Here is a 25,329-nt window from a genome sequence, read left to right on the forward strand (position 1 = left end):
ATGGTTTTTAATGTACCAGTAAATTATAACAGCAACTAACACAGCTCTATGAAAAACGTATTATTATCCTCATTTTATGGAAAAGAGAAATTAAACACAGAGGGGTAAGTAACTTGTCAAAAGTCCAGCTGGATAGCTGGTCAGTGGTGGAGCCAGAATCCCATCCCTGGTAATCTGACTCCAGAGGCCCTAGTCAACCAATCTGCTCTACAAATTTAGCCTACAACTCCTGGCAACGGGCATGAAATTTCACGCCTATAAATAATCACATAGTTATAAATTGCTTAACCCAGAAATTTATCTAACTCAACCTAACGGTCTCACTTGAACATTATTCAGCTACTGTAGACCTGGCCCCAGTATATATGCCTTGTAGCAAAGTGTGACTAAAACCATTTCAAGAGTCATTTATAAGCCACTATTTATAAATCCAAGTAAATTATTCTTTTGGCTTTTATGAATCTCTCAAATAGCAAATGTTCCTTCATTTGTTCTTTACAGTATACATGAAGACAAAACATTACAAAAAATTGTGGTATTATTATTAATCACTTGAAAAAATGGACATTAGCATCCTTTTACTCTCAATTATCCTATATAAGGTCAGATTTAGGTTAGGTAGCACAGAACCAAATAAGAACAGTTGGGGAGGAAGGGGGGAAGGGGTTGGCCACAATCTATTATTTAACCATAGAGAAAATAAGAAATCTGTTAGTGTTTACACACAGGTATGCATTAAATTCCCAACTTCAACCACAACGTACTAGCGACTTATGAAGATCTTTTCACTTCATTTTCTTCACCTGTAAAATTGGCACTGAACACCTTAACAAAAAGCTAAAAGCTCCTGATGACAATATATTAATAATTACGAAATCACAAAAACAGGAAGACCAAATATTTCGAGAGTCATATAAAACATCCTCTGTTTAGGATTTGGAAGATGTAATTATGACAATACCTGAGTGCTTATTAAATGACAGCCACTGTGCCAAGCGCTTTACACGTATTGATCTGCGCAAGGAAACTGTGCTCATAGAAGCAACTTCCTAAGATATCGCAGTAATTAAGTTTTGAAGCCAGTATTTCAACCCCAGTGTCTAATTCTATATGAAACCTAAACTCATCACCTTCATCCTATTATGTTCTCCTAAATAGTCTAAATACGGAAAAGAAAAAAAAAATCACTAATAATCTAATTACAATACGTTGTCTGTGATTTTGATGAAATTAGGCAACATCTGTGATATACAAAGTAAAACCAATCATACAGTACAATACCTGGTATAGCCACTGCCGTGAAAATCTGTGCTATTTAAGCTCCTGATGACAGTTTGCTGTGTGGAAGATAAAACTAATCAATGAAAACCTTTTGTAATTGCCCTCACCCCAGAAAGTCGCTCTCCAAATACTAGGAATAAAGTAAAAATTCAGGATGCCGAATACTTAATACTGAAATTCTAACACGAGAGAACAGAAAGGACCACAGAACAGAAGGCAAACCAATGAGGGGCGTGTAGGGGCGGGGTGGGGAAGGGTGAAGACCATCTGTAACTAGGCCTTAGGTTTATTCCCTCAACTCTCCAAGTACTAATGTAGTCCTTAATATACATAAATAAAATAAATGGGTCCGCATACAAACCCCAAATCAAGTAAGAGAAATAAACGACCCCAACAAGAAACGTCTGCCACATGAAATCAAACCTAATCATGGAAAACGAGGAAGCGTAGGTGACAAAATGAAAGGTGCAACTTAAGCGCATTATTAGACATAACTTTGATTATCATTTTTGGAATGCATTATGATAAGCACTTCAAAGGAGGAAGATCAAATTCCAACTCACCGCTACATTTCCACAAGTTTGAAAGGCGGTGAACATAAACATAAAGGCAATTCCTAAAATAATGATGTTGAAAAGCTTTTTAGATTCCGGGGACATTTTGGCTCAACTCTGCCAAAAGGTCGGCAGCAGCAGAGGGCAGTCAGCTCTCCTCGGGGGAAACCCACTGCAATCCTGGGAGAAGAAATGAGATGGTGAGAGGAGGAGGCAGATCCAGGAGCAGGGCAGCCAAGGTGTCAACTTCCAGGTCTTGGAGTGGAATCCCGGGCTTAGGGTGAAGTTCTCCCCACGGGTATAGTTAGGACATTCCTAGGACACGATCCGAGTAGGGGAGAGCCCAACACCCGGAGAAGCGCCAAGAACGGTGGAGCTGCAACTTAAGGGGCCCGAGAGGGGGATTAGGGCCAAGGGCCTGAGGCAGCAGCCAGCACGGCCCCGCCCTCCCTGCCCCGACTCACCGCAGGTCAGGCGACCCGGTCACCTGACCGCAGCCGCGGCGCCCGCCGCTGGGCCTGGTGGGAAATGTAGTCCTGGGCGACCCGGGACATGCAAGCACGCCGCTAGGTCTCCCTCACCCTCTCCGGGGGAAAGGGGACAACCTCGTGGGCTCCGGCAAGGGGGGTGGGGTGCTAAAACGCGGAACCCAGCTAAAGAGACAGGAACTGCGGAAGGGGGCCTGGAGACGCGCTCTGAGGAGGCCGGAAACAGAGGGGCAAGGTGAAGGACTACGCCCCCCGACAGAGGCGGGGCGGACGTCCGAGCAGAAAAGCTGCGTGGAGCTTAGAAATTGGCATGAAAAGAAGGCGGAGCCCAGTAGGGGAGCACCTCCCCTTCCTGCCGTCACAGCGGGCTTCGCAGCCGGAAGGAGTGTTTCGCGGGCTTTCCAACTGCCGGCAAATCCCGCTCCCCCTCCCATCGGCAGTGACTGCGCGCTTTTCGACCCGCCCGCGGTTCTTTGCGCAGGCGTGCCGGACAGGGGCGGGGCGCGCAGCAGGGACGTTACGGGGCGGGGCGAGACGAGCCAATCAGAGGATTCATTTCCGGGTGGCGTGGGCGCCATTTTGTGAGGAGGGATATAAACAGGCGCTGGAGCCGGCCGCCGGCCCAGTTGCTTCTCTGGTGGAGTCGCGCGTCGAGCTGTTTTTCGGTTTTCCTAGTTGGGCTTTTCCAAACGTTTCCACGCGGAAACCAATCGCCAGGGGAGAGGCGCGGCGTCGAGCCGAGCTAGTCTGACGAAACCGCCGCCGCAGCCGAGCGCGCGAGCCCGCCGGGTCGTTAGTCCGTCGGCGCGCAGTCACGGGCCCCGGCCCGACTCTTCAGAGCCATGAGTTACGGCCGCCCGCCTCCCGATGTGGAGGGCATGACCTCTCTCAAGGTGGACAACCTGACCTACCGCACCTCTCCAGACACCCTGAGGCGCGTGTTCGAGAAGTATGGACGCGTCGGCGACGTGTACATCCCGCGGGATCGCTACACCAAGGAGTCTCGCGGCTTTGCCTTCGTCCGCTTCCACGACAAGCGCGACGCGGAGGATGCCATGGACGCCATGGATGGGGCCGTGCTGGACGGCCGCGAGTTGCGGGTGCAGATGGCGCGCTACGGCCGCCCCCCGGACTCGCACCATAGCCGCCGGGGACCCCCGCCCCGTAGGTACGGGGGCGGTGGCTACGGACGTCGGAGCCGCAGGTAAGCGGGTGGGCGGCGCGGCCGGGGCTCCGGGAGGGCCTGGGTGACTCACAAAGGCCTGCGGGGGACACGTGGTGGTGGCCGGGCAGAGCCGGCGAGCTGCGAGAAGGGCGGGGGCCCCCCTTCTCGCGACCAGGGAAATGGCGTCTGGCGGCGAGATAATGGCGGCCTGGGCGGGCGGGCGGGCGGGGCCGCGGATCCCTGACGCGCCGCCGTCCCTGTCCGCAGCCCTAGGCGGCGTCGCCGCAGCCGATCCCGGAGTCGGAGCCGGTCCAGGTCCCGGAGTCGATCTCGCTACAGCCGCTCCAAGTCTCGGTCACGTACTCGCTCAAGATCGCGATCAACCTCCAAGTCCAGATCGGCGCGAAGGTCCAAGTCGAAGTCCTCGTCTGTCTCCAGATCTCGCTCGCGGTCCAGGTCCAGGTCTAGGTCCAGGAGTCCTCCACCCGTGTCCAAGAGGGAATCCAAGTCCAGGTCGCGATCCAAGAGTCCTCCCAAGTCTCCTGAAGAGGAAGGAGCGGTGTCCTCTTAAGCAAATGGTAATGTCTGCGGGGCTCCGAGACTCAATGGCCCGAATTCAGAAATGGGGTTTGGAGTAGTTGTTTTGATCCGATTAATATAAAAGTGACTCCTCATGTTAGGAGTGCTGCTCTGAGCTAACTCAGCTTTGGGAGTAAAACTGAAGAGAGGGGTCTGCAGAAAGGATGTGTGTGAAGCTTAGATAATAATGGCTGTTTCATAAACTGTTTTGAGACCTATTAATGAAAATGACTATTTCTTGCTGTTTTTATCCAACGTCTGCATTTTCCCCTTTAAAGCTGCGGTCTCCTGTTTGATAAAAGAATATTGGCCAGTATTGCAGATTTTAACTGATTTGGCTGATCCTCCAGGGACCAGTTTCTGTGGGCGTGTATTGGAGCAGGTTTGTCTTTAAATGTTAAAGATGCACTATCCTCTTAGAGAAAACAATCAGTTCAACTATTGTTGTGCTGACTGGGACTTCATAGTCTAATGGATGTGGCGCAAACGAATTGCAAAAACGAAGCAATGAACTTTTGGAACCAAAAGTTTACAGGTATTGATTGCACTGGGTGGGGAAAGGATAGTGTGTCTTTAACTCTCAAATTGTTTGGTCCTATTTTTTAAAAGGAAAGGGCCCTAAGTAGCTCAGATGTTAAAGCATTCTGAAATGCCAAATGTTTCGTTTGAAAACTAAAAACTTAAAATATAGACTAATTGTCTGATCTCAAGTTGCTTTTGTTTGGATACAGCCCTCTTTTTTTTTTCTTTTCTTTTTTCCCCCCTTACCATTTTTCACCTTGGTTATTTGGCCAAGAATACATAAACACAAACTTTTAATGCTGATGGTAGCCTTTGTGAAATTTTCCTAATTGGGCCTTTAAAAAACTGTGATTAGTGGCTGGTTGGAACCTTTCTGTAACCTACTGGTTTCACCAGACCCTTAGTAAGTACTGAAATTAAAACCATGTGCACCTTTGGTGATGTCATAATAATGGAAGGTAAACTGAACTTATTTTTTTTCAAACCTAGATGTGTCGACAAGCAACATAAAAGGAAGACTTGGGGAAAAAGGACCCACGTACTCAGTAGTACTCAGTCCACTGAAGAGTCCTTGGAACAAGCAACTGGCTATTGAAAAGGTTATTTTGTAACATTTTGTCTAACTTTTTACTTGTTTTAAGCTTTGCCTCAGGTGGCAAACTCATTTTATGTGCCATTTTGTTGCTGTTATTCAAATTTCTTGTAATTTAGTGAGGTGAACGACTTCAGATTTCATTATTGGCTTGGATATTTGAGGTAAAATTTCCTTTTTGTTTATATAGTGCTGACTTTTTTTGTTTGAAATTAAACAGATTGGTAACCTAATTTGTGGCCTCCTGACTTTTAAGGAAACGTGTGCAGCCATTACACACAGCCTAAAGCTGTCAAGAGATTGACTCAACATTGCCTTCATACCTTAAAATTAAAAACCTACGAAAGTTGGTGTAAATTGTTTGTATATGTTATTTACCTTCAGGTCTAAATGGTAAACTGAACCCAAATTTGTATAAAGACTTTTCAGGTGAAAAGACTTGATTTTTTTTTTTTTTTAAAGGATTGTTTACCAAACACAATTCTAATCTCTTCTCTTATGTATTTTTGTGCACTAGGCGCAGTTGTGTAGCAGTTGAGTAATGCTGGTTAGCTGTTAAGGTGGCGTGTTGCAGTGCAGAGTGCTTGGCTGTTTCCTGTTTTCTCCTGATTGCTCCTGTGTAAAGATGCCTTGTCGTGCAGAAACAAATGGCTGTCCAGTTTATTAAAATGCCTGACAACTGCACTTCCAGTCACCCGGGCCTTGCATATAAATAACGGAGCATACAGTGAGCACATCTAGCGATGATAATACACCTTTTTTTTTCTTCCTCTCCTCCCCCCCCCCCAAAAAAAATGGTAAATCCGATTATCTTCATGTATGAACTTAAAATGTGGAAAATGTTAAGGAAACAAATGGTTTGTAACTTTGTAAGTACTTATAACATGGTGTATCTTTTTGCTCATGAATATTCTGTACTATAACCATTGTTTCTGTAGTTTAATTAAAACGTTTTCTTGGTGTTAGCTTTTCTCAGAATATGTCTTGGTCTTTTTTCCCCCGTTTATTTGAAAGACCTGTGCAATTATCTTGTGAATGTTACTGACTGTATAGAATGAAAGTGAAATGTTTAGTAGTTGATTTTTTTCCCCCCTAAGTTATAAAGTGGAAATGCCAGTTCAGTACCTACTATCCTCAATGCTCTAAGGTAGCACTTTGTTAAGGTTTTGAGTAACTCTCTTCTCATAACCTAATTTATGCCCTTTTTTAATGACTTAGGAACAATCGAAGTTCTTTTTCTTATAGGAGTTTTAATTTTTGTTTTAATGGTTATGTGACCCATCACAATCTAAAGCCAACAGATCTGACCATCTTCAGATCCACTGTAGTCAAGCTGAAAGTGGTCTGAGTCATGCAGTTGGCTTGCCAGGTTGCTAATCAGTATTGACATTGTCCCAAAACAGCTTTTAGGTATAATTCAGAGACTGTCCTTTGCAAAGGAGATGACCAGCATTTCAACAGTATGTCTTCCTGGAAGGGCAGATTCTGCTATATCTTCTTTGTCTGCACCAAAAGACTCCAGAGGAATTTGGACACATTTCATGTCCCACTTGTAGAGCAAAGCTTCAAGTGACCAGTCAGCACTGAAATAAATTATTTTTAAAAAACCAAGCTTTTTCTGTTTTGCTTTAGATATATTCTCATTATATCCTTAAACCACACACTGAATGAGTAGAGTAGTAAGGCTTGGGTTTAACTTTTAATAAAATTGGAAGTAAAGCAGGATTGTTCAGGCTTACCTTCTTACCTGGTAAGTAGACCACAGTTGGACCTTGGGGTTCTTCTGCATCAAAAAGTAAACTGTAGTTAAAATGTCTTCAAAGTCTGGGAAGAAAAAAATTTCTTAATAGACTTTAATTCCATTGTATCTCTGACTAAATTTACTACTGAGAAGAGCAAAAAAGGTTTACCTTCTGGTTCAAAGAACACATCGGATGCAAGAATAATGTCTTGCGGTGGTAGAGCCAGAAGATCCCGAGATACATGACCCCACGTGATTCCCACAACATGCACCTGAGGCAGGTTATTCATTTGGCAGCTTTGCCGACAGATCTCTAGACAGTGAGGCAGCTCTGAACTGTCTGACAGTATTACTTCAGCACCACATTTTGCAGCCATGATTCCTGGAAGGCTCACTCCAGCTCCAATCTAATGACAAGGTTAAAGGTTTTGCTTAGAACTGCAAAGAATTAATGGATCTTGGCAAATGATTTCTCATTTCATGCTTACATTGGTCAATGTGTAAAGATGGTTTGCCATACCTATAAAACATGCCATAATTTAACACTGTTTTACTATGTGGAGCTTCCTCCAAATTTGTCATGGCAGTTCTAATTGGGTTGAATCGTAGTCCGTTTCAACATTTTAAAGGGCCCTCAATTCTGCAACTGACAGTTTACCCTTAAACGGGTTTGAACTGTGAGGGTCTATGATCTATAAGGAGCTACTTATAAATGACACCAGGTCTCTAAAACCTCAGTGGGTGATGTGGGTGCACAACCAGCCATTCAGTTGTTACTACCAATTATAAATAGCTTTCATGTGGCTAAAACCTGACAGGTCTGCAACATGACTTTCTTATATTTAACGGGATTTTCCAGTTGGGTCTTGAGAGCAGCAAGGAGCTTAAACATACTAAGGAATAACACCAAGGAGCGCCTTCATAAATATTACTATTCATATCAATTGAAACACACTTCCTGTTTGAGGACGGGCATAGATTCCCGACCTTTACCAAATTGCTGACAGTCACCACTACTTTGGGCCAGAAGTATGCACCACATGCCTTCATTTCATTTACATGGTTTTTGCAAAAGTTAAGAAGTGTACTTAAGCTTCTATATTTAGTCTTTGGGTTTAAGCATAGTATTTCTGCTGTAAGCCTTCCGCAGTCGAGCCAGATGGAGTGGTGAGAAAGAGCATGGGATACATTTTAAAACGAAAAGGCTAGACAGTAAATATTAGTGTTTGTGGACCACATATGGTCTCTGGTGCATACTTTCTTTTTAAACACTTTTTAAAACATTCTTAGCTCACCTGCCTCACAAGCTGGCCAGATCATCCCTGACTTAAAAATATCTAACAAAACCCAATAACCAGCATATAGACTTAAATTGGAAAATAATCTAGGATTTTTGCAAACCTCAAGGGCACTTGTACCTCTAAGACAGCCTTTCCTGGCAGAGATCCTCTGTGAAACCACAGGTACTGGGCCAGGACCACAGCACAGGGCCAAACGTACATTCCATATTGAAGATGCAGGACCTGAAAAGAATTTTTTTGTATGCCATAAATAACTCATGCTGGAAGTGAGAATATACAGGGCTTCCCTGGTGGCGCAGTGGTTAAGAATCCGCCTGCCAGGGCAGGGGACACGGGTTCGAGCCCTGGTCCGGGAAAATCCCACATGCTGTGGAGCAACTAAGCCTGTGCGACACAACTACTGAGCCTGCGTGCTGCAACTACTGAAGCCCACAAGCCTAGAGCCCGTGCTCCGCAACAAAAAGTCACTGCAACGAGAAGCCCGAGCACTGCAACAAAGAGTAGCCCCCACTTGCCGCAACTAGAGAAAGCCTGCGCGCAGCAATGAAGACCCAATGCGACCAAAAATAAATGAACTTGTTTTTTTAAAAAGAATATTTATACAGCAATTACTGAGCGCTTGGCACTGCCATCCATTACAAAAACAACAGTTCCCTCTCTCCATTTTGCATCCTATGGTGGGGGGAGCATCGGGATATAAAAATTGCAATACCATGTGATAAGCATTCTTCATACCTTCATTTACTCAACAAGAGTTTATCCAGGGCCTGAGTGGCTTAGTGGCTATTATAGGCTGAGGATGTAACTCTCTTGGAATATGAACTACATACACATATATGTATCTCATACTGGGGAGAGACAAGCAACAAGTAAGCAAGTGGATATTTTTGGTTGCAACAAGCACAATACAACAGGGTAATGTGAGAGAAATGGGAGTGGGCAGTGACCACAAGGTGTCTGCTCGAGATATAGGGAGGGAGGATGATTCAGGCAAAGGCCCTGAAGCAGGAACTGAAAAGCCTCTCGCTGGGCTTTTCAGAGCCCAGGCAGTGTGGGCCTGAGGGCTGGAGGGCTGCGTAGTACAAGCACAGGTCAGAGGGAAGGCAGAGGCCAGACTTGTGAGGTCTTGTAGGGCACGGGAAGCTTAGCTTTTATTTAAGTGCAGTGAGAAGATATTGGAGGGTTTTAAGCACAGACATAACCTGGTAATGCTGAGGAGGAACAGTGGGGTTCTAGGATGACATCATAGAAGATGTTTGAGTTAGAGCTGAATCCTGCAGTTAGGAAGGTAGGCAACTTACAAAGCCTTTGGAGAGGCATTGAATGATGAGAGCATGGTATTTAGCGAGGCAAGGTAACATACTTCAGGACTCTGGAATGAGCCTGCCTGAGTTCAAACTTGAGATCTATAATTTACTAGCTGTGTGACCTCACTCAAGTTATTTAACCTGTCTGAGCTTCAGTTTCCTCAACTGCAAAATACTATCTTCATAGAAAGGTTAGGAAGATTCGATGAAAACTACCTAGTACAAAGTAAGTACACAAAGTTAGCGATCGCTAAACTTCAAAATCGCAAGACTTTGTTTCCTAGAGCAAAGGGTGCCCCTCCTGGGGAGGTAGGAAAGGAGGCTGAAGAGGTAAAAATATCAAAGGTGAAGGAACTGAAGGTCTGAACCTAATCATTTGATACACTCAACAAATATATTGGTGCCTAAAATATGCTAGGCATGATTAAAATGCCTGCCCTGGTGGATTTTACCCAGGAGTACAATGAAGGATTTCTGACCTGAGGAGTGAGTTATGCAGATTTAGGTGTTTAAATAAAAAAAAAAAAAAAAGTGTATCCGTTTTCACAAGGTGTATCTTCACCCAATCCCTAAATTTGGGAAGAAATTCAAAGGAGGTCGGGAGGGCTTTCCTGGCAGTCCAGTGGTTAAGACTCCACACTCCCACCGCAGGGGGCATGGGTTGGATCCTTGGTTGGGGAACTAAGATCCCATACACCACGTGGCGTGGCAAAAAGAAATCCAAAGGGGTATTTCAACGTGCAGGCATTTACAAACTGCCAGAAATGGGTTCCACTCCAGCCTTCAACTCCTTTTAAGCTGTTTCTCATATTTAAACTGTTACTGCCAATACCTACACCACCAGCTGCTGTTACACATGAAAAGATGCTCAACATCACTAATCATTAGAGAAATGCAAATCAAAACTACAATGAGGTATCACCTCACACCAGTCAGAATGGCCATCATCAAAAAATCTACAAACAATAAATGCTGGAGAGGGTGTGGACAAAAGGGAACCCTCTTGCACTGTTGGTGGGAATGTAAATTGATATAGCCACTATGGAGAACGGTATGGAGGTTCCTTAAAACACTAAAAATAGAACACTACCATATGACCCTGCAATCCCACTACTGGGCATATACATACCCTGAGAAAACCATAATTCAAAAAGAGTCATGTACCACAATGTTCATTGCAGCAGTATTTACAATAGCCAGGACATGGAAGCAACCTAAGTGTCCATCAACAGATGACTGGATAAAGATGTGGAGCATATATACAATGGAGTATTGCTCAGACATAAAAAGAAACGAAATTGAGTTATCTGTAGTGAGGTGGATGGACCTAGAGTCTGTCATACAGAGTGAAGTAAGTCCGAGAGAAAAACAAATACCGTATGCTAACACATATATATGGAATCTAAAGAAAAAAAGGTTATGAAGAACCTAGGGGCAAGACAGGAATAAAGACACAAACCTACTAGAGAATGGACTTGAGGATATGGGGAGGGGGAAGGGTAAGCTGTGACAAAGTGAGAGAGTGGCATGGACATATATACACTACCAAACGTAAAATAGATAGCTAGTGGGAAGCAGCCGCATAACACAGGGAGATCAGCTCGGTGCTTTGTGCTTTGCGACCACTTAGAGGGGTGGGAGCGAGGGAGACGCAAGAGGGAAGATATGGGAACATATGTATATGTATAACTGATTCACTTTGTTATAAAGCAGAAACTAACACACCATTGTAAAGCAATTATACTCCAATAAAGATGTTTTTTTAAAAAAATCATGTACCACAATGTTCATTGCAGCACTATTTACAATAGCCAGGTCATGAAAGAATTAAGTGTTCATCGACAGATGAATGGATACAGAAGATGTGGCACATACATACAATGGAATATTACTCAGCCATAAAAAGAAATGAAATTGAGTTATCTGTACTGAGGTGGATGGAGCAAGTCTGTCATACAGAGTAAGTCAGAAAGAGAAAAACAAATACCTTATGCTAACACATATATATGGAATCTAAAAAAAAAAAAAAAAGGTTGTAATGAACCTCGGGGCAGGACAGGAATAAAGCCACAGATGTAGAGAATGGACTTGCGGACACGGGGAGGGGTAAGAAAAGGAGGGTGGGAGGGAGACGCAAGACGAGGGGATATGGGGATATATGTATACATACAGCTGATTCACTTTGTTATACAGCAGAAGCTAACACAACATTGTAAAGCAATTATACTCCAACAAAGATGTTTAAAAAAATGAAACACTGCAATGTGAAAGTGCTTTGAAAAACTGGAGGTATATAAAATATAATTGCTCTTGATAGAGTTCGGGGGCAGCCATGAGCTGAAAGGAAGCAATGCCAGCCTGAGAAACTTCATTTGGTGAGGGTTGGAAATGCCCTCTGCCCCTCAGAAACTGAATTAAGAAGCCCTTCAACAAGATCAAAAAAATATTAGGTGTCAAGAATACCACTTTTCTGGCAAGAAATATTAGGTATGGAAAGACCCCCTTCCTAGCAAGGTCCTCAAATTTCTTACTTAAAGACATTTAATCTGCCAAACAGCTTCATACCAAACCGTTTCGCTCTGTGGTCCACCCTAAGGCGGGAAGCCGCGGACCGCCCCTCCCTATAGCCCCTGGTCGGCTGAGAACCGCTCCAGCCCCACTGCGCTTCCCGGCGGGTGCCTCCGCACGCACCTGCGGGACGCGGACCTCCAGCACGGCCCCCTCAGCTCCCAGGCCCGGCTCCTCCGAGAACCGAAAACGCTTGGCCCGGACCACATGCCCTCGGAGGCCACGCTCGGTCGGAGGGGAGTCGGTGGCCCCGGGGCAGGCCGGGAGCAGGGGAGGGCGCCGGGTTGCCAGGCTGCCAAGCTGCACGCACGGGTGCTCTCAGACCGGCTCGGGCCGTCTCCCCGGCGCCACGTCGGCTCGCTACTACCCGACGGCAAAAGGGGGTAAGTACCCCTCGGGCGACGAAATGGCCACGTGGCGAGAACAGACTCGAAACCCAGCCAACGAGACACAGAGCGCAGTAGAGCCCGGCTGTGAGCCGGACGGAAGCCCGCCACTAAGGAACTGCTGGCTGCCGGATGTGACGCAAAACGGAAGGGGGTGCGGGAGAGGCGGGGCCTCAGCGAGGTGGTGCCTCGACCGTCTTGACCTTCCCAACATGGCGGAGACCCGGCGTGTGTGAGGGCGGACCCCAGAGGCTCGGAGGCCAATGGCTTATCGCAAGAGGCCGTGGGGGGCGGGAAAGACGGCCGACGCAGGCCCAACCCGAGGCTCGGGAGGTGGTTAGGGAGTGAATTTTCTGGAAGGCGACTTTAAAGGAGCCGGGCTGGAGCGAAGGACGTTTTGGTGCCGCCGCCGCCGCCGCCGCCCGGGGTGGGGAGGGGACGCACTGGTGGCAGGAAGCGAGCTGCGCCGGGGTCGTCGCGGAACCAGCTGGTGACCCTGCAGGATGAACCACAAGAGCAAGAAGCGGATCCGCGAGGCCAAGCGGAGTGCGCGGCCGGAGCTAAAGGACTCGCTGGACTGGATCCGGCACAACTACTACGAGAGCTTCTCGCTGAACCCGGCGGCCGTGGCGGTGAGCGGGCCGCGATCGCGGGCCGGGCGGGGCACGGGCATCCCCGGGACCTGCGCACCTCTACCGGGGCCGGGGTCCGTGCCCAGCACGGCCCCTGGAGTTACGATGGGCTCGCCCGCACCCCGCGGAGGTCGGGGTCATCGGGGCCCAGATCCCAGGGTGGGCCTCCTTCTATGCGCCGCAAATGCGCCTTCCGAGGCAGCTGGAGTCCCACGCCCCTGACGCCCTTCACGAGGCCTGTCACCCCTGCATCCCTTTGGGCGGCGGGGCCCTAGGGACCCTGGCTGTCAAAAGCCACGAGTGGAAGACGCGAAGCCTCCCTTCCCTGATGCGGTGGCGCTGGGTGCGCAGTGCCCGAACGCACGCAGGTCCTTTTCCCTCCCTAAGAGGAGCCGGAAATAGAATCTGGCTCCCTGGGTATGTTATTGCGATTGCTAATTGGCCTTGGGGGACACCCTTAACTGCCTCCGGCCTTTTTTTTTTTTTTTTTTTTTCTTTAATGCGATAGGTCTTTTCTGATTCCCTCAGGACAATGTGGAAAGGGCAGACGCCTTACAGTTGTCGGTGGGTGAATTTGTGGAACGTTACGAAAGACCGTACAAGCCCGTGGTTCTGCTGAATGCCCAAGAGGGCTGGTCCGCGCAGGAGAAATGGACTTTGGAGCGTCTCAAAAGGAAATACCGGAACCAGAAATTCAAGTGTGGCGAGGATAACGACGGCTATTCCGTGAAGATGAAGATGAAATACTACATCGAGTACATGGAGAGCACCCGAGATGACAGCCCCCTTTACATCTTTGACAGCAGCTATGGGGAACATCCCAAAAGAAGGAAACTTTTGGACGACTACAGGGTGCCCAAGTTCTTCACCGATGACCTCTTCCAGTATGCGGGGGAGAAGCGCAGGCCCCCTTACAGGTAAATACTGGGCAGTGATGTGGTTATAATCTTGTCTACAGCAGCAGGGGCAGCTGAGCGCAGTCAGCTAATCTATTTCCAAAACAGTGAGTGGTTCTCTCTTGGCTGCACATGGCACTTACTTAGAGGGCTTCTGGTGCCTGCCCAGGGCCTCCTGCCTGGTGTCGCCTTGGGCATCAGGATTTCTGAAAGCTCCCGAGGTGATTCAAAGGTGCAACCAAAGTTGAACCAGTGATCTCTAAGGGATGTTTTAATAGTTAAAGTCCAGCACTGAGACATGTCGGTGCTTTTTCCTTTTCCTGTTAGGGATCAGTCCGTGCACAATTCCCTCAGCATTTCTGTGTAGCAGAATTTGTGTGGTCTTTGAAATAACGATAACACGTTTGTATAAAATTAAAGCTTCTTTTGTGGTGTGTGTGTGTGTGGTTAAATTACACTTCACATCTTCGATGTTTCCATCCTTTAGGTGGTTTGTGATGGGGCCACCACGCTCTGGAACCGGAATTCACATCGACCCTCTGGGAACAAGTGCCTGGAATGCCTTAGTTCAGGGCCATAAGCGCTGGTGCCTGTTCCCTACCAGCACGCCCAGGGAACTCATCAAGGTGACCCGAGAAGAAGGAGGGAACCAGCAAGATGAAGCTATTACTTGGTTTAATATCATCTATCCCCGGACACAGCTTCCAACCTGGCCACCCGAATTCAAACCCCTGGAAATCTTACAAAAACCAGGAGAGACTGTCTTTGTACCAGGTACAGATGAACTGAAAGTACATTCTTTGATTTCAGTAATTTGTAATTTTGGAACACAACTATATAGAGAGAGTCAAAGAAATCCCTCTGCACGCTGACTCTGGGTGAACTGACTGGTTCCCGCCTCACCGTGATGTGTTGTTGTGTGGTCACGTGCTCAGGGGGCTGCTGTCCACGTTTCTTATAACCTGAATGTATGATGACTATTGGTAAACTTCCTGTATGTAGAGAGCCTATTCATTTTTATTCCTAGTAGATACTTAGTGTCTTTGTTTATTGAATATGTTCAGTGACTTGAGCTTATTTCTATAAATGGAGTTTTTGATCAGTGTAGCACTGGGTGGATTGAGTCAGGAAATAGTGACTTTAAGAGCCAAGGGGCAGGAAATCCTACACCTGAAAACTACACTTTGTTTTGATAGGTTGAGTGTGTTGGAAGTAAGGGTGTTTAAGATGGGCATCCTCCATCGAGAAACTGAAGAACTTGCCACCTTTACAGTTTGGATTAACAGGGTTTGACACATTTATTCTGTAAAAGGGCCAGAGAACAGATATTTTAGGCACTGCGGGCTGGATAGTCTCTGTTGTAACTGCTCAGCTCTGCCCAAGTGGCAGGAAAGCAGCCATGTACAATCCATAAACGAACAGGTGCAGCCACGCTCCAGTAAAACTTTCCGCGAACAGGTCGTTGGTGAGTCCTGCCCTCAGGAGACTTTACCTCGCTGGGTCCTGTGTCTCTAAAGCTCCCCCTTGTGGACAGCAATCCCCCGGTTCTGAAGTTTGTGTTATTTGTTAGGTGCCGTTTATGTCACGGAGCGATTGTGTGCAGAACCAATCCTGTCTAACTGTTTACTTGTTGGATTTCAGGGGGCTGGTGGCACGTGGTCCTCAACCTTGACACCACCATTGCCATCACCCAGAATTTTGCCAGCAGCACCAACTTCCCTGTCGTCTGGCACAAGACGGTAAGAGGGAGACCAAAGTTATCAAGGAAATGGTATAGGTGAGAGACTTTTTTTTTCTTATTTTTGCTTTGTTCCAACTTCTACCCCAGAGATAAAATGGAAAGAGTCCACTGGTGCAATAACATGTGCTGATTTTAGACAGGCCTGGGAGAAGCTGGGGCCACAAAACCTCACGGGTAGAGGAGAGTGGGTCCAAGGTCAGGGCTAGTTCTCAGGATATTTGCCAGCCTTGAGGTGACAGGGTAAGACTGCATGTTTGATTGAAGCCAGTCAGTCAAAACATGGTCATAATTGGGATTGTTCCTCGTTTTCTGTTTTGTTTTTGTTTTTGTTTTGTTTTGTTTCCCAAAGCTAGCACTAGCAAAGGAGGCCATTTTGTTTGGGTTTTATTTTGGTTATTTCTTTTTCTTACCGCAAAGCATTATTCCCATTTGAACTTATGACCTTCAGTTCTTGTGAGCGAGGTGACTGCCCTGGAGACTTAGCTCCTCTGTTTATCCACAGAACAGATACAGCACGGGCAGCGGCAGTGCAAGCCACCCCCAGCCACCCCGTGCCACTGTGTCCCAACCCTGACCTGGAGGGACCAGCTCTCGGGGTAAGAGAGGGATTCTGGCTTGTTCAGTGCTCAGCCTCCCTGCTGAGAGGGCCAGCAAGGGTGGTGGCTTTGTTCTCCCCAGACTCTCGGGCATCTGAGGCCCACTGACTCTGTCCTGCAGGCTGCTGCGTGCTGCCATTTGGTCATGCTGAAGGCCGGCCCGAACAGCAGGTCTTTTGTCCCTGGCTGCAGTGGCCGCCAGAATAGGTTCCAACGGGGAGGGCTGCCTGCTGCCCCGACAGTCCCGTTCAGCTTCATCTTCCAGTGAGGGGGGACCCTCTCTGTTGCTTGATACTTCTCGTCTCTTACAAACCAATGTAACCAAGCCCAGCTCCCATCATTATGCACTGTGCTGTGGAAAGGAGAGGTTAAAAGACAGCAGCTAGGAAAGGTTCAGGCAAAACTACGAGCGAGAGAGATTGCTTCTCCCGAGGGGAAAACTAAGACTAACTCCAGGAAGATTTGCCTCACGTCTCAGCAGCACGTCTGTCTCATCTGCGCAGCGGGTAGCGAGTTGTGTGTGGCTAGTTTTCCTTTCAGGAAAGCCTGAGCAGCATGGGGGGTTTTGTCCCCAGCCTGTGGATCCGTGTGTCCTCACCACTGTACAGGCGCGTCTAGGAGAGACAGGGCTCAGCCCTGAGCCTGGGGCACTGCGTGTGGGTGTCGCTGCCGGCCCCAGCGCTGAGAGCCCGTGCCGTGCCCCCCAGGGTCCTAAAGCAGGAGCACCCCGAGTTGGCGGCCCTGGCGGACTCCGTTGACCTGCAGGAGTCCACGGGCATCGCCTCCGACAGCTCCAGCGACTCCTCCAGCTCCTCCAGCTCCAGCTCGTCCGACTCGGGCTCGGAGGTGAGTCCGCCCGTGCTCGCTGCCTGGGCCTCCGGGGCGGGTCGCCCTGAGAACCAGATGTGGCTCTCCCGCCTCCTCCCCGGGAGGGAGAGCGCTGGGGACGTGTCTCACTTTCTTCCAAGAACTGCAGCTGCCCGCATTCTTGCTGTGGGGTGAATTTCACCCATCTTACAGCTTTGCACTTATTAGTGAATCGTTGCAGTAATCTCTAGAGGTGAGAGGAGTATCTGGGGGTTCTGTAAATGACCCGGGATCACACAGTTAGCGGACAGTAGTGTCGGGATTCAACCTCCAAGAATTCTCCAAACTCACAGCCCACCTTAGGGACTTCTCCTGTGGATAGTAAATAAGCCTAGAAACTCAGCAAATTCAGTCACCTTGTTTAAGCTAAGGCAGTACTGGGTAAGAGCATCCGTGCTTTTAGCAGATGAAATGCCTGTCTCATGACTGTGTGATCCACTGATCCTGCCTCCTCTTTGGAGGAGGCCGTGTGGTTTATGAGTGTTAAGTGCTGTGCAGTGAAATTCCATGCCATCGCAAAGTGCTGGCTCTCACACAGTCTTAGAGGGGGATCTTGATTTCAAACCAACAACCCTTCTGTTAGAGAACACTGGAGGGACCCTTGGGGTCTGAGGAGACGGATATCCCTACTGTGTCCTAAATGGCCCTCTTGCCTTGGGGAGGCGTGGACAGTATCGTGCTGTCTCCTGAGGGCAGAGGTTCGTTTAGCGAAGAACAGGGCTGCATCCGACCGAAGCCCTGTTTTTCTCCTCCCGTGTCCAGTGCGAGTCCGGCTCTGAAGGCGAGGGGACGACGCACCGCAGGAAGAAGAGGAGGACGTGCAGCGCGGTGGGAAACGGGGACGCCACCTCCCAGGACGACTGCGTGAGCAAAGAGCGCAGCTCCTCCAGGTGACCGCGCGCGGCCGCCGTCTGTGTGCAAGGACGGGCCTGCAGCCTGCAGCGGGGCCCTGGGGGGCAGCCTTGTGGATCCCACAGACCCGGGAGGGCCGGCGAAAGCCAGAGAATGAGGGTGCTCTGGGAACGGGAGTCCAGTCACTTAGCATTTGCTACAGTAGCTTTTTTCTCCGCTACCGATGCAAGTGAACGTGGCTTGTTTTATGCATAAGGGCGAGAATCTACGTGGATGGTGCCAAGGGAACCCTTTACATTATTTAATAATAAAAGTTAAATTCATTTTATATCTTGGAAATTTTTTTCCTGGAGAATACCAGAATCTCCCCTTGTTGCTCTTCTTGTCATGATCTTGGGAGAAGATAGTGATTCCGCTGGTGCCCTTGATGGGGAAGTGATAGTTACCGCGGTAAAGGAAGAGAATGCTGAGAAGTTACCCCATATCTTCTGAAGAGCCTGAGGCGTGGCCTCCTGCTTTTCTTCCCAGTTTGCCACTGCCGCTTTGAGCGCTTGCAAATTCCTTATAAAATCTTAATCATGTCTCCAGTGGGTTTTTGTTTTTGTTTTAAACCCTATAGGATCTAAATAAATTAAAACTTGAGATAAAAATCCATAAGCTAATCTTTTGCAAGCACCTGCTCTGGTGCTGGGCACACGACAGGCTCCCACCGAAGTCTGGTGACTCTGCGTGCGTCCAGGGTCTCTAAACCCCAGAACCCCGTTGCCCAGGTGCTGCTAGTTGAAGTGTCAACTATAGGTAGCATTAAGAGGTGAGGTTTTGGACTGCCCCGGTGGTCCAGTGGTTAAGACTCCGAGCTTCCAATGCAGGGGGCACGAGTTCGATCCCTGGTTGGGGAAGTTCCGCATCCCGCCCGACAAGGCCCACAAAAAAAAAAAAAAAAAAAAAAGAGGTGAGGTTTCAAGGAAGATAGTGAAATACTGAAGCCTGTGGGATTCTGTCTGAAGTCCCTGACTGCTGCAGCTGACGTTCCTGTTATGTTCTTTGTATCTCCAAGCAGCCAAGCGCTTGCTTAAATGTGATGAACAGGACCTACATTCCTTCCTGTCGTCTTTTCCTCATTCTCTGGGGTCTGGCTGGAATTCCGTGGGGGAAATTCGGGTGTCTTAATCAAGTGGATTTATTAGACTAGATTGTGCATGTCTCAACCCAAGTTGTCCTTTTCCCAGGCATACTTAGATTTCTCTTCTTGCTTTTTTAAGTTTTTTTCTATATTGTAGACTTGTATCTGCCTTTGGGGTGTGACTTTGTAAGAAAAGTTTTTAGAGAAAGCCCTGCCGTTACATCCACCTGGGGTCCTGGGGGTCCTGCTTTTAACATGTCCTTCCAGCTTTGCCGAAGCTGTGCTGTCTACGTGCTGATAACAGGCAGTTGTACTTTCCTTGGCAGGCTCAGGGACACTTGCGGAGGCCGTGCTCGCCCCTGAGTGGAAACTCTCCCTGAAGTGGCCCCATGTGAGCTGTTGGTGCCCCCCCCCCCGGCGCTCCCCCCCGCCCCCGCACTCAGTTTTCCTGCCTACTGCTCCTACCTTCTCCTTTGTCTTTGAATTTGGATAATCCTCTCTGGCTCAAGCTCCTGTCTCCGGTCAAATGCTGGTTTCTCTGCTTACTGAGACTAGATTGTCACGATGTTCAGAAACTCTGCATGCTCGGTGAAGCACCGAAGGCCTCCGTGATGTCGGGCGGGAAGGTGCTGTGCTTCTCCTTTAAAACCAGGCTGGTCGGCTGCAAGGCGGGGGGGTTGTGATCCCTCGAACGCCTTGTGGCATCTGCGGCCTCGCTGGTGCTGGTGAGGGACTCCCGCCGTCCACGTGGCCGGCTGCACGCAAGCAGAGACGCCAAGAGGGGTGAGCGGTGAGTTCTGTGTGAAGCGATTATGTGTAAGAAGGACCACGAGTGTGCCGCCTTCCTGTATGCCGTCATCCGTCCGAAAACGCATTCGGTGGCAGTAACCTGGCCACTCGCCACTGCCTAGTGCTGTCTTAGGATTCATTCCTTCTTCTCCACAATGAGAGAGGCTGTTAGAGTCCAGGGATAATGTTTTCATCACAGAACTTAAATTATAAACAGGGCCAAGGTCTTAAAAGATTTGTCGCCATCATTCCCACCACGTGATCCGTAAGTCAGAAGCCCTCACTCTGTAAGAGGGTTCATGATAGTGTCCCCACTTGTTGGACCTGCAGGCATTAGGTGGGGATCGTGTTACCTGCTGGGAATAAATGCAGAGGTGGTGCCTCTGGCCTTTGGGATCTGTTTAGGCTTCTAACTAACTCTGGTTTAAGTACTTAGGGACTGCCCAGCGGGTTCCATCTCCTACCCTGTCAGTTCACCTGCTTGCCTTCATCTGTCCCTAAATTCAGCCTAAGAGGGGGTTGTTGAGGGCGTGCCCCCGTGAAAAGCGTTTTCTGGGCTGGAATGAGGAAGGGAAGGGCACCAGCGGCTGGGGGCCGAGGAGCTTCACTGGTGCAGAGGTGTGTGGGCAGGTGGCTGGAGTTGTGTGTTGTTGTCTCTCAGAATCCTCCCTTCAAGCGGGTGTGATCGGGGGAATCCTGGTCGCTTCTTTGCCACATGTTCCACATTAGATAGACCAGTTATCACTTCCTGACTCTCTGGGTCGGTCGTGCGGCTTTTACTCTAGAAGGCTGGTCCCCTCTTTTGTCTTCGTCCAGTTTTCTGCATTCTAAAATGCCCACCAAAACACGCGTCTGGGTTGGGTGCCACGTCTGCTCATTTCCTAGCATCGCTCTACCTGCCGCTCCCCCTCCCTGGCCCTCTGGCTCCAGTGTCTGTGGTTGTGAGCAGATCCAAACCCCGAGAGATTTTATTCATAGTTGAATGGCATTCCTCCTCGTTTTTAAAAAACTTTTCTTGACATCTTCAAAATGCTTTTTTCCTTTGTCCAGTGTTGCCACTGGGCTGTCACACTCACTCCCTTTCCTCTAAAATCCATACCAACTGCGCCTCTCCACTTCAGGGTAAAGGATGAAACCACCAAACAGGTTTCTTGCCACCAGGGGGCGTGGGGGAATGCATCTGCAGCAGCGGGGATGGTAAAGTGGAAGTTTGGTTTGAGAGACTAGTCACCCAGTTTACTTCCCCAGATGCCAAAGGTGATTCCTGTTTGAAAAACAATACCCAGCTATGAGGGATCCAGCCCGTCTGACAGGCCCGCAGTCACCTCTCCTGAAAGTGCCTGGGTGGCACGGATTACGTTTGGGTCTCGCCACCCCGCACGAATGACTGTGGGACACTCTTTCGTTGTCTTAGCCAGGCCGGAGACTCAGCAGCCCCCCTTTTACTGTCACTGTGGGCCAGGCAAACACAGCGTTGTGGAAGCAAAGCAGGGCCGAGGTGGGGAAACACAAAGCAGTGGAGTGTGGCTGGGTGATCACGGTGAGGTAGGAAGCAGGAACCAGGGGTCCATCTGTTCTAAAGTTAACCTTTCTACCCACCTGGCGTGAGCTACTCCCTTGAGTGGTGTCAAGGATAGTGAGGAGAAAGATACAACATTAAACTACTTTCAGAGATTATCTTCTGAGATGACAGCAGATCTTAAAACCAGCAAGCTGGGTCCTGGAAGAAAGGATCTGGATTAATAACTACTGTAGAGGAGGAGTGGGGTGGGCGAGACAAGAGTGGGGGACCCAGGACATCAGGAGGTCTCTGGCTCTTTGGGGATGAGAGAGGTACCAAAGGCTTTCCCATCAGCCTGAGGTGGCCAGCGCTGCACACAGGTGCCTCTGGGGTCAGTGGTGCTGTTGTGTTGAGGGTGATGCCTTTGAGGGGAGAGCCACCAAAAGCAGGGGCATTATTCACGTCTCGCTCACGCTTGCAGATGCCCATTTGTTAGTTATTAAAACAGTCAACAAATGTTTCTGCACCAGGCACTGTTCTAGGTGCTGTAGACGCCACAGTGACAAACCCAGCTCCCTGACCTCGTGGAGCCTCACAGACAGTGAACTTGGCTGTGTTGTTCACAAGGGCCACGGGTCAGAGTGGGTAGAGCCGTGCACGTCCATCTCCGTGACCGGAGAAGCAAGCTCAGTCCTTACTAAATGCAAGTTTATGAGACCTTCATAAAATAACAATTATAATTATAGCTGTATTTTTAACTTAGGACGCAGCTGCTTTTTGAATCAGCTAAAGGTATTTAAACGAAGGATCAGCAAGAAGGTTGCCGGTGCAAGTGCTTTACACATTTATTAGTTTCCGCCTTGATATGCTTTAGGACTCCAGAAAAGAGTGTGGGGTGGAACGGGGGTTTTGCAGTAAATGTTGTAAAAAGCACTGTCTAGGAAGTAGGCATATAAGCACACAGCTGTAGGTTTCTTGAATTGTATGTAGCATTTCCACAGATAAGTTGTTCCTGCTATGTACTGGGTCCCGCTGATGGTCATGTGGAGTCCGGTTTCTCCTTATACTCCACCCTCCCTAGCTTCTGTCATGATGTTACACGGATGTTACATTGTATGCAGCAGAACTGCAGAAGTGGCTCTCAACTTTGTCTCGTGATTCAAGTTCAAAAACTTGGAGCATCTGGCCCCATCCTCTGCTCTCCCGAGAGCTGGAGAACTGGCCCCGCCTGCCTGCTGTCTCCGCGGGGACTGGACACCACAGAGGAACTGGGACTGTCTGCCGAGTGCCTGGTGCCTCCTCAGGGGTCACGTAGAGCACCCTGAGTGCCTCCTAGCTCTGCTTGGCTCTCTCCCGTGGGGTCTGCCGCCAAATGCCGGCGGGGCCGCCAACTGGATCGGCATTTTTAACTTTTCACTGGGATGAAACTTGTTCATCATTTTAAATAAAGCACTTGATTTGGGGTTGGGTTGTTTGCATTGTCTTGTCCTTGTTTTCATTCTTACTCATCTGAAAGTCAATAAAGTGTACTGAGTTTGTCTGCACAATAGGACCTCTTAGATATACACTTGATCTTGAACAACTCAGGGTTGTTCAACTCCCTCCCTACACATAGTGGAAAATTCAAGAAAAACATATAGTCAGCCCTCTCTATCTGTGGTTCTGGTTTCTGCAGCCAGCCTCGGATTGTGTAGTACCACAGTATGCGTTTATTGAAAAAAACCCACGTCTAAGTGGACCCATGCACTCCAAACCCATGTCGTTCAAGGGTCAACTGTATATTTTAAAACAAGGTGGACAGGTGACAAAAGTAAGTCCCAAACACTTTGGCTGAAAGTGCCCCCTGGTCAAAAGCCAGTAGCCAAGAGATAAACCTCACTCCACATCTTATAGCTGTGGGGCATTTTTCATCAACTGCGACTAAAATTCCTTTTGCGTGTCCCCCGAGTGCTATGTGATGCAGCAGGATTAAGCTCACCTTGTGTAGCACAGCCAAAGAAAAAAGAAGAAATAAGCAATTCTTTTAAAAAAATTTTTAAAAAAAGAAGAGGCACTCACTCTTTCCAGCATCTTGGCTTACATCAGGTATCACTGTACATTTTCTAAAAAAGTATTAAATGCATCTTAAACAAAAACCGGAACCCTGGTTTTTCAATATTAGGCCTGTGTTTGGCATGATACGTTACAAACTTTGTCCACTCCTTGTTTTTTAAAAATAACGAGAGCAGGGTCTGAGAGTGGTAGGAAATAAAGTTTTCGGTTTTTCGGTTACAGTGCATTTGTCTGCAGCATACACTCTTCGGTGACAGAGCCCTGGAAGGGTCTGGAGAAACTCACACAGGAGGCTTCTTTTCCTTCATCCCACCCTCCTACATTCCAGAATTATGCGAAGAAGAAAGACAGTAGGGGAAATAGAGTTGACCCACAGCACCTGGTGCTGAATTCCTGAAGCCCGTCTTTGGGGGCAGCCTCCATGCCCTGAGGCCTGTGTGGAAGGCTGCTGGTCCAGACCCGGAAGGGGCCTTCACCGGCCAGCACCTAGAAACGTCCTCTTTGTGAAAATGTATCAAGGCAACCCCAAGGAGTAAAAGCAGCTGGTGACGTGTCTATAAAGTGGCTAAAAGTAAGCAGAGTTGGTGTTTTCATTGTCTCACAGGCAGGGCAGAGCTACCGTCTAGTGAACCCTCCTGTCTTTACTTGGCCCTTAGCATTCCCCAACTAGCAATTCCAGAGTGCTCTGAGATGACCTGCGCGGGTCTAAGATGATGCCGAAAGGGCCCCGGAGTACTGGGTATTTCAAACTGCTTTTCAAAAGGAACCTAATTCCAAAGCGTCGGTCCTGCCCGGGCAGGGAGGGATCGGCCCTTCTGGGGCCTCAGCAGCACTTCCCAAGGGGCCAGAGCTCTGGTCCCCACCATCTTGAGTCACCCCCACCCCCACCCCGGGTCCTGGGAGGTCGGGGGCGGGCAGGGGGCGGGACGAGGTGGGGGCTCCGCCCCGAGGCGGGGCGCGGCGCGGCGCGGCGCGGCACGCTCCCTCGGGGTCCCAGCGGGAGGGCACTCGGGCGGCCGCGGCGCGATGGAGGCGCCGGCCGAGCTGCTGGCCGCGCTGCCCGCGCTGGCCACCGCGCTGGCGCTCCTGCTTGCCTGGCTGCTGGTGAGGCGCGGGGCGGCCGCGAGCCCCGACCCCCCGGAGCCCGCGACCCCGGAGTCCGCGACCCCGGCCGAGGCCAGCGGGACGCCCGCGCCTCTCGGCCCCTGCGCGGCGGAGCCGTCAGCCGCGCCCGAGGGGCCGGGGGAACCCACGCCGCCGGACGAGTCCGCGCCGCCGGAAGAGTCCGCGGCGGCGCCGGCGGAGGCGGAGGAGCAGGCCGCCGAGGAGAGGCAGGTACGGACCCGCCCTCCCGGGCGCCCCTTCCCAGTCTGGGGCCAGGTACCCTCCGCGGCTCGGCGCCCCCTGGCGCCCCCAGCAGAGCCGAGAACCGGGCCCCCAGTCTTGAGCCGGGCTGCCTCAGGAAGGGCAGGAGCCTGCGGACGGCAGGAAGGGAAGGTCCCGGCGCGGAGACTCACCGCCCTCCCCCGAAGTGTCGCCGAGCCTGTCGGAGTTGTGTTTTGTCACCTGGCTGGCTTTCCTCTTCTTGGCCTCACCTCCCCCGGCACGGGTCATACCCCACTCCCCACCCCTCACCCTCCAGCCCACGGGTTCCCAAATCCACGTGCATGTGGCTTGTTTCAAGGGCTGCAATGACAGTTGTCTTGATAGTGGAAAATATGATACTTAAAGAAAAAAAAGAATAAAAGGAAAGGTGCCTTTTCTTTTTAGGCTAATTTGAAATCCAGATTCCTGAG

At 49.3% G+C, this 25,329-nt stretch overlaps 5 protein-coding genes across 20 annotated transcripts in view; 3 read left to right on the forward strand and 2 right to left on the reverse strand.

Annotated features, from left to right (window-relative positions):
• MFSD11 (major facilitator superfamily domain containing 11) overlaps nt 1-2,897 on the reverse strand; it is a 24,463-nt gene extending 21,566 nt beyond the window's left edge. Inside the window, exons 1-3 of one of the 5 annotated variants that reach the window (XM_067020507.1) lie at nt 2,845-2,897; nt 1,845-2,015; nt 1,282-1,337 (exon numbers count right to left, since the gene is read on the reverse strand). In XM_067020507.1, coding sequence (XP_066876608.1) covers nt 1,282-1,337; nt 1,845-1,940 — 152 coding nt within the window. In that variant the 5' untranslated portion in view covers nt 1,941-2,015; nt 2,845-2,897. Of the gene's footprint in view, nt 1-1,281; nt 1,338-1,844; nt 2,806-2,844 lie in introns of those variants that run through there. The other 4 variants (XM_059048832.2, XM_067020509.1, XM_067020510.1 and 1 more) reach the window with 4 other exon arrangements.
• SRSF2 (serine and arginine rich splicing factor 2) lies at nt 2,366-6,792 on the forward strand. 4 transcript variants are annotated; one of them, XR_009332595.2, is made up of 5 exons: nt 2,383-3,527; nt 3,756-4,066; nt 4,346-4,449; nt 5,079-5,188; nt 5,699-6,792. XR_009332595.2 is itself a non-coding variant. In XM_059048130.2 (3 exons), exons 1-2 carry the CDS (start codon nt 3,166-3,168, stop codon nt 4,057-4,059), a joined length of 666 nt encoding a protein of 221 aa, XP_058904113.1. In that variant the 5' UTR covers nt 2,366-3,165; the 3' UTR covers nt 4,060-4,066; nt 5,079-6,792. The 4 variants fall into 4 exon arrangements, 1 of the variants encoding a protein (XP_058904113.1); XR_010838021.1 differs by lacking the exon at nt 4,346-4,449 and having other exon boundaries at nt 2,368-3,527; XR_009332594.2 differs by having other exon boundaries at nt 5,079-6,792.
• METTL23 (methyltransferase 23, arginine) lies at nt 6,412-12,600 on the reverse strand. The gene is made up of 5 exons (XM_059048138.2): nt 12,222-12,600; nt 8,341-8,445; nt 7,092-7,329; nt 6,921-7,005; nt 6,412-6,764 (listed from the first exon to the last, which is right to left on the reverse strand). Exons 2-5 carry the CDS (start codon nt 8,422-8,424, stop codon nt 6,599-6,601), a joined length of 573 nt encoding a protein of 190 aa, XP_058904121.1. The 5' UTR covers nt 8,425-8,445; nt 12,222-12,600; the 3' UTR covers nt 6,412-6,598.
• Nucleotides 12,601-12,634: 34 nt separating this feature from the next.
• JMJD6 (jumonji domain containing 6, arginine demethylase and lysine hydroxylase) lies at nt 12,635-22,959 on the forward strand. Of its 9 annotated transcripts, none has more exons than XR_010838022.1 (8): nt 12,686-13,116; nt 13,645-14,033; nt 14,500-14,786; nt 15,654-15,789; nt 16,256-16,349; nt 17,057-17,195; nt 17,979-18,106; nt 19,518-22,959. XR_010838022.1 is itself a non-coding variant. In XM_059048103.2 (7 exons), the coding sequence occupies exons 1-7, from the start codon at nt 12,988-12,990 to the stop codon at nt 19,552-19,554; spliced, it is 1,245 nt and encodes a 414-aa protein (XP_058904086.1). In that variant the 5' UTR covers nt 12,635-12,987; the 3' UTR covers nt 19,555-22,959. The 9 variants fall into 9 exon arrangements, 5 of the variants coding, with proteins under 5 accessions (XP_058904086.1, XP_066876612.1, XP_066876613.1 ...); XR_010838024.1 differs by having other exon boundaries at nt 16,261-16,349; XM_059048103.2 differs by lacking the exon at nt 16,256-16,349 and having other exon boundaries at nt 12,635-13,116.
• Nucleotides 22,960-24,558: 1,599 nt separating this feature from the next.
• MXRA7 (matrix remodeling associated 7) overlaps nt 24,559-25,329 on the forward strand; it is a 29,894-nt gene continuing 29,123 nt past the window's right edge. The window contains exon 1 of the mRNA XM_059048146.2: nt 24,559-24,868. Within this exon, the coding sequence (XP_058904129.1) occupies nt 24,560-24,868 (309 nt within the window). The 5' untranslated portion in view covers nt 24,559. The remainder of the gene's footprint in view (nt 24,869-25,329) is intronic.

This window comes from Kogia breviceps, chromosome 19 (assembly GCF_026419965.1).
Source record: "Kogia breviceps isolate mKogBre1 chromosome 19, mKogBre1 haplotype 1, whole genome shotgun sequence".
Taxonomy (NCBI): domain Eukaryota; kingdom Metazoa; phylum Chordata; class Mammalia; order Artiodactyla; family Physeteridae; genus Kogia; species Kogia breviceps.

What these genes read in the sequence shown, in the direction of transcription:
- JMJD6 (XM_067020511.1), top strand. Translation starts at nt 12,988, where the DNA reads ATGAACCACAAGAGCAAGAAGCGGATCCGCGAGGCCAAGCGGAGTGCG. An exon ending in TTATCAAGGAAATGGTATAG is followed by an intron (nt 15,790 to 17,056) that starts GTGAGAGACTTT and finishes CGTGCCCCCCAG; the next exon opens with GGTCCTAAAGCAGGAGCACC. An exon ending in AAAGAGCGCAGCTCCTCCAG is followed by an intron (nt 18,107 to 18,421) that starts GTGACCGCGCGC and finishes TTTTTCCTGGAG; the next exon opens with AATACCAGAATCTCCCCTTG.
- SRSF2 (XM_059048130.2), top strand. Translation starts at nt 3,166, where the DNA reads ATGAGTTACGGCCGCCCGCCTCCCGATGTGGAGGGCATGACCTCTCTC. An exon ending in TACGGACGTCGGAGCCGCAG is followed by an intron (nt 3,528 to 3,755) that starts GTAAGCGGGTGG and finishes CCCTGTCCGCAG; the next exon opens with CCCTAGGCGGCGTCGCCGCA.
- METTL23 (XM_059048138.2), bottom strand. Translation starts at nt 8,424, where the DNA reads ATGTACGTTTGGCCCTGTGCTGTGGTCCTGGCCCAGTACCTGTGGTTT. An exon ending in CAGGAAAGGCTGTCTTAGAG is followed by an intron (nt 7,330 to 8,340) that starts GTACAAGTGCCC and finishes CCTTGTCATTAG; the next exon opens with ATTGGAGCTGGAGTGAGCCT. An exon ending in TCTACTTACCAGGTAAGAAG is followed by an intron (nt 6,765 to 6,920) that starts GTAAGCCTGAAC and finishes AATTTATTTCAG; the next exon opens with TGCTGACTGGTCACTTGAAG.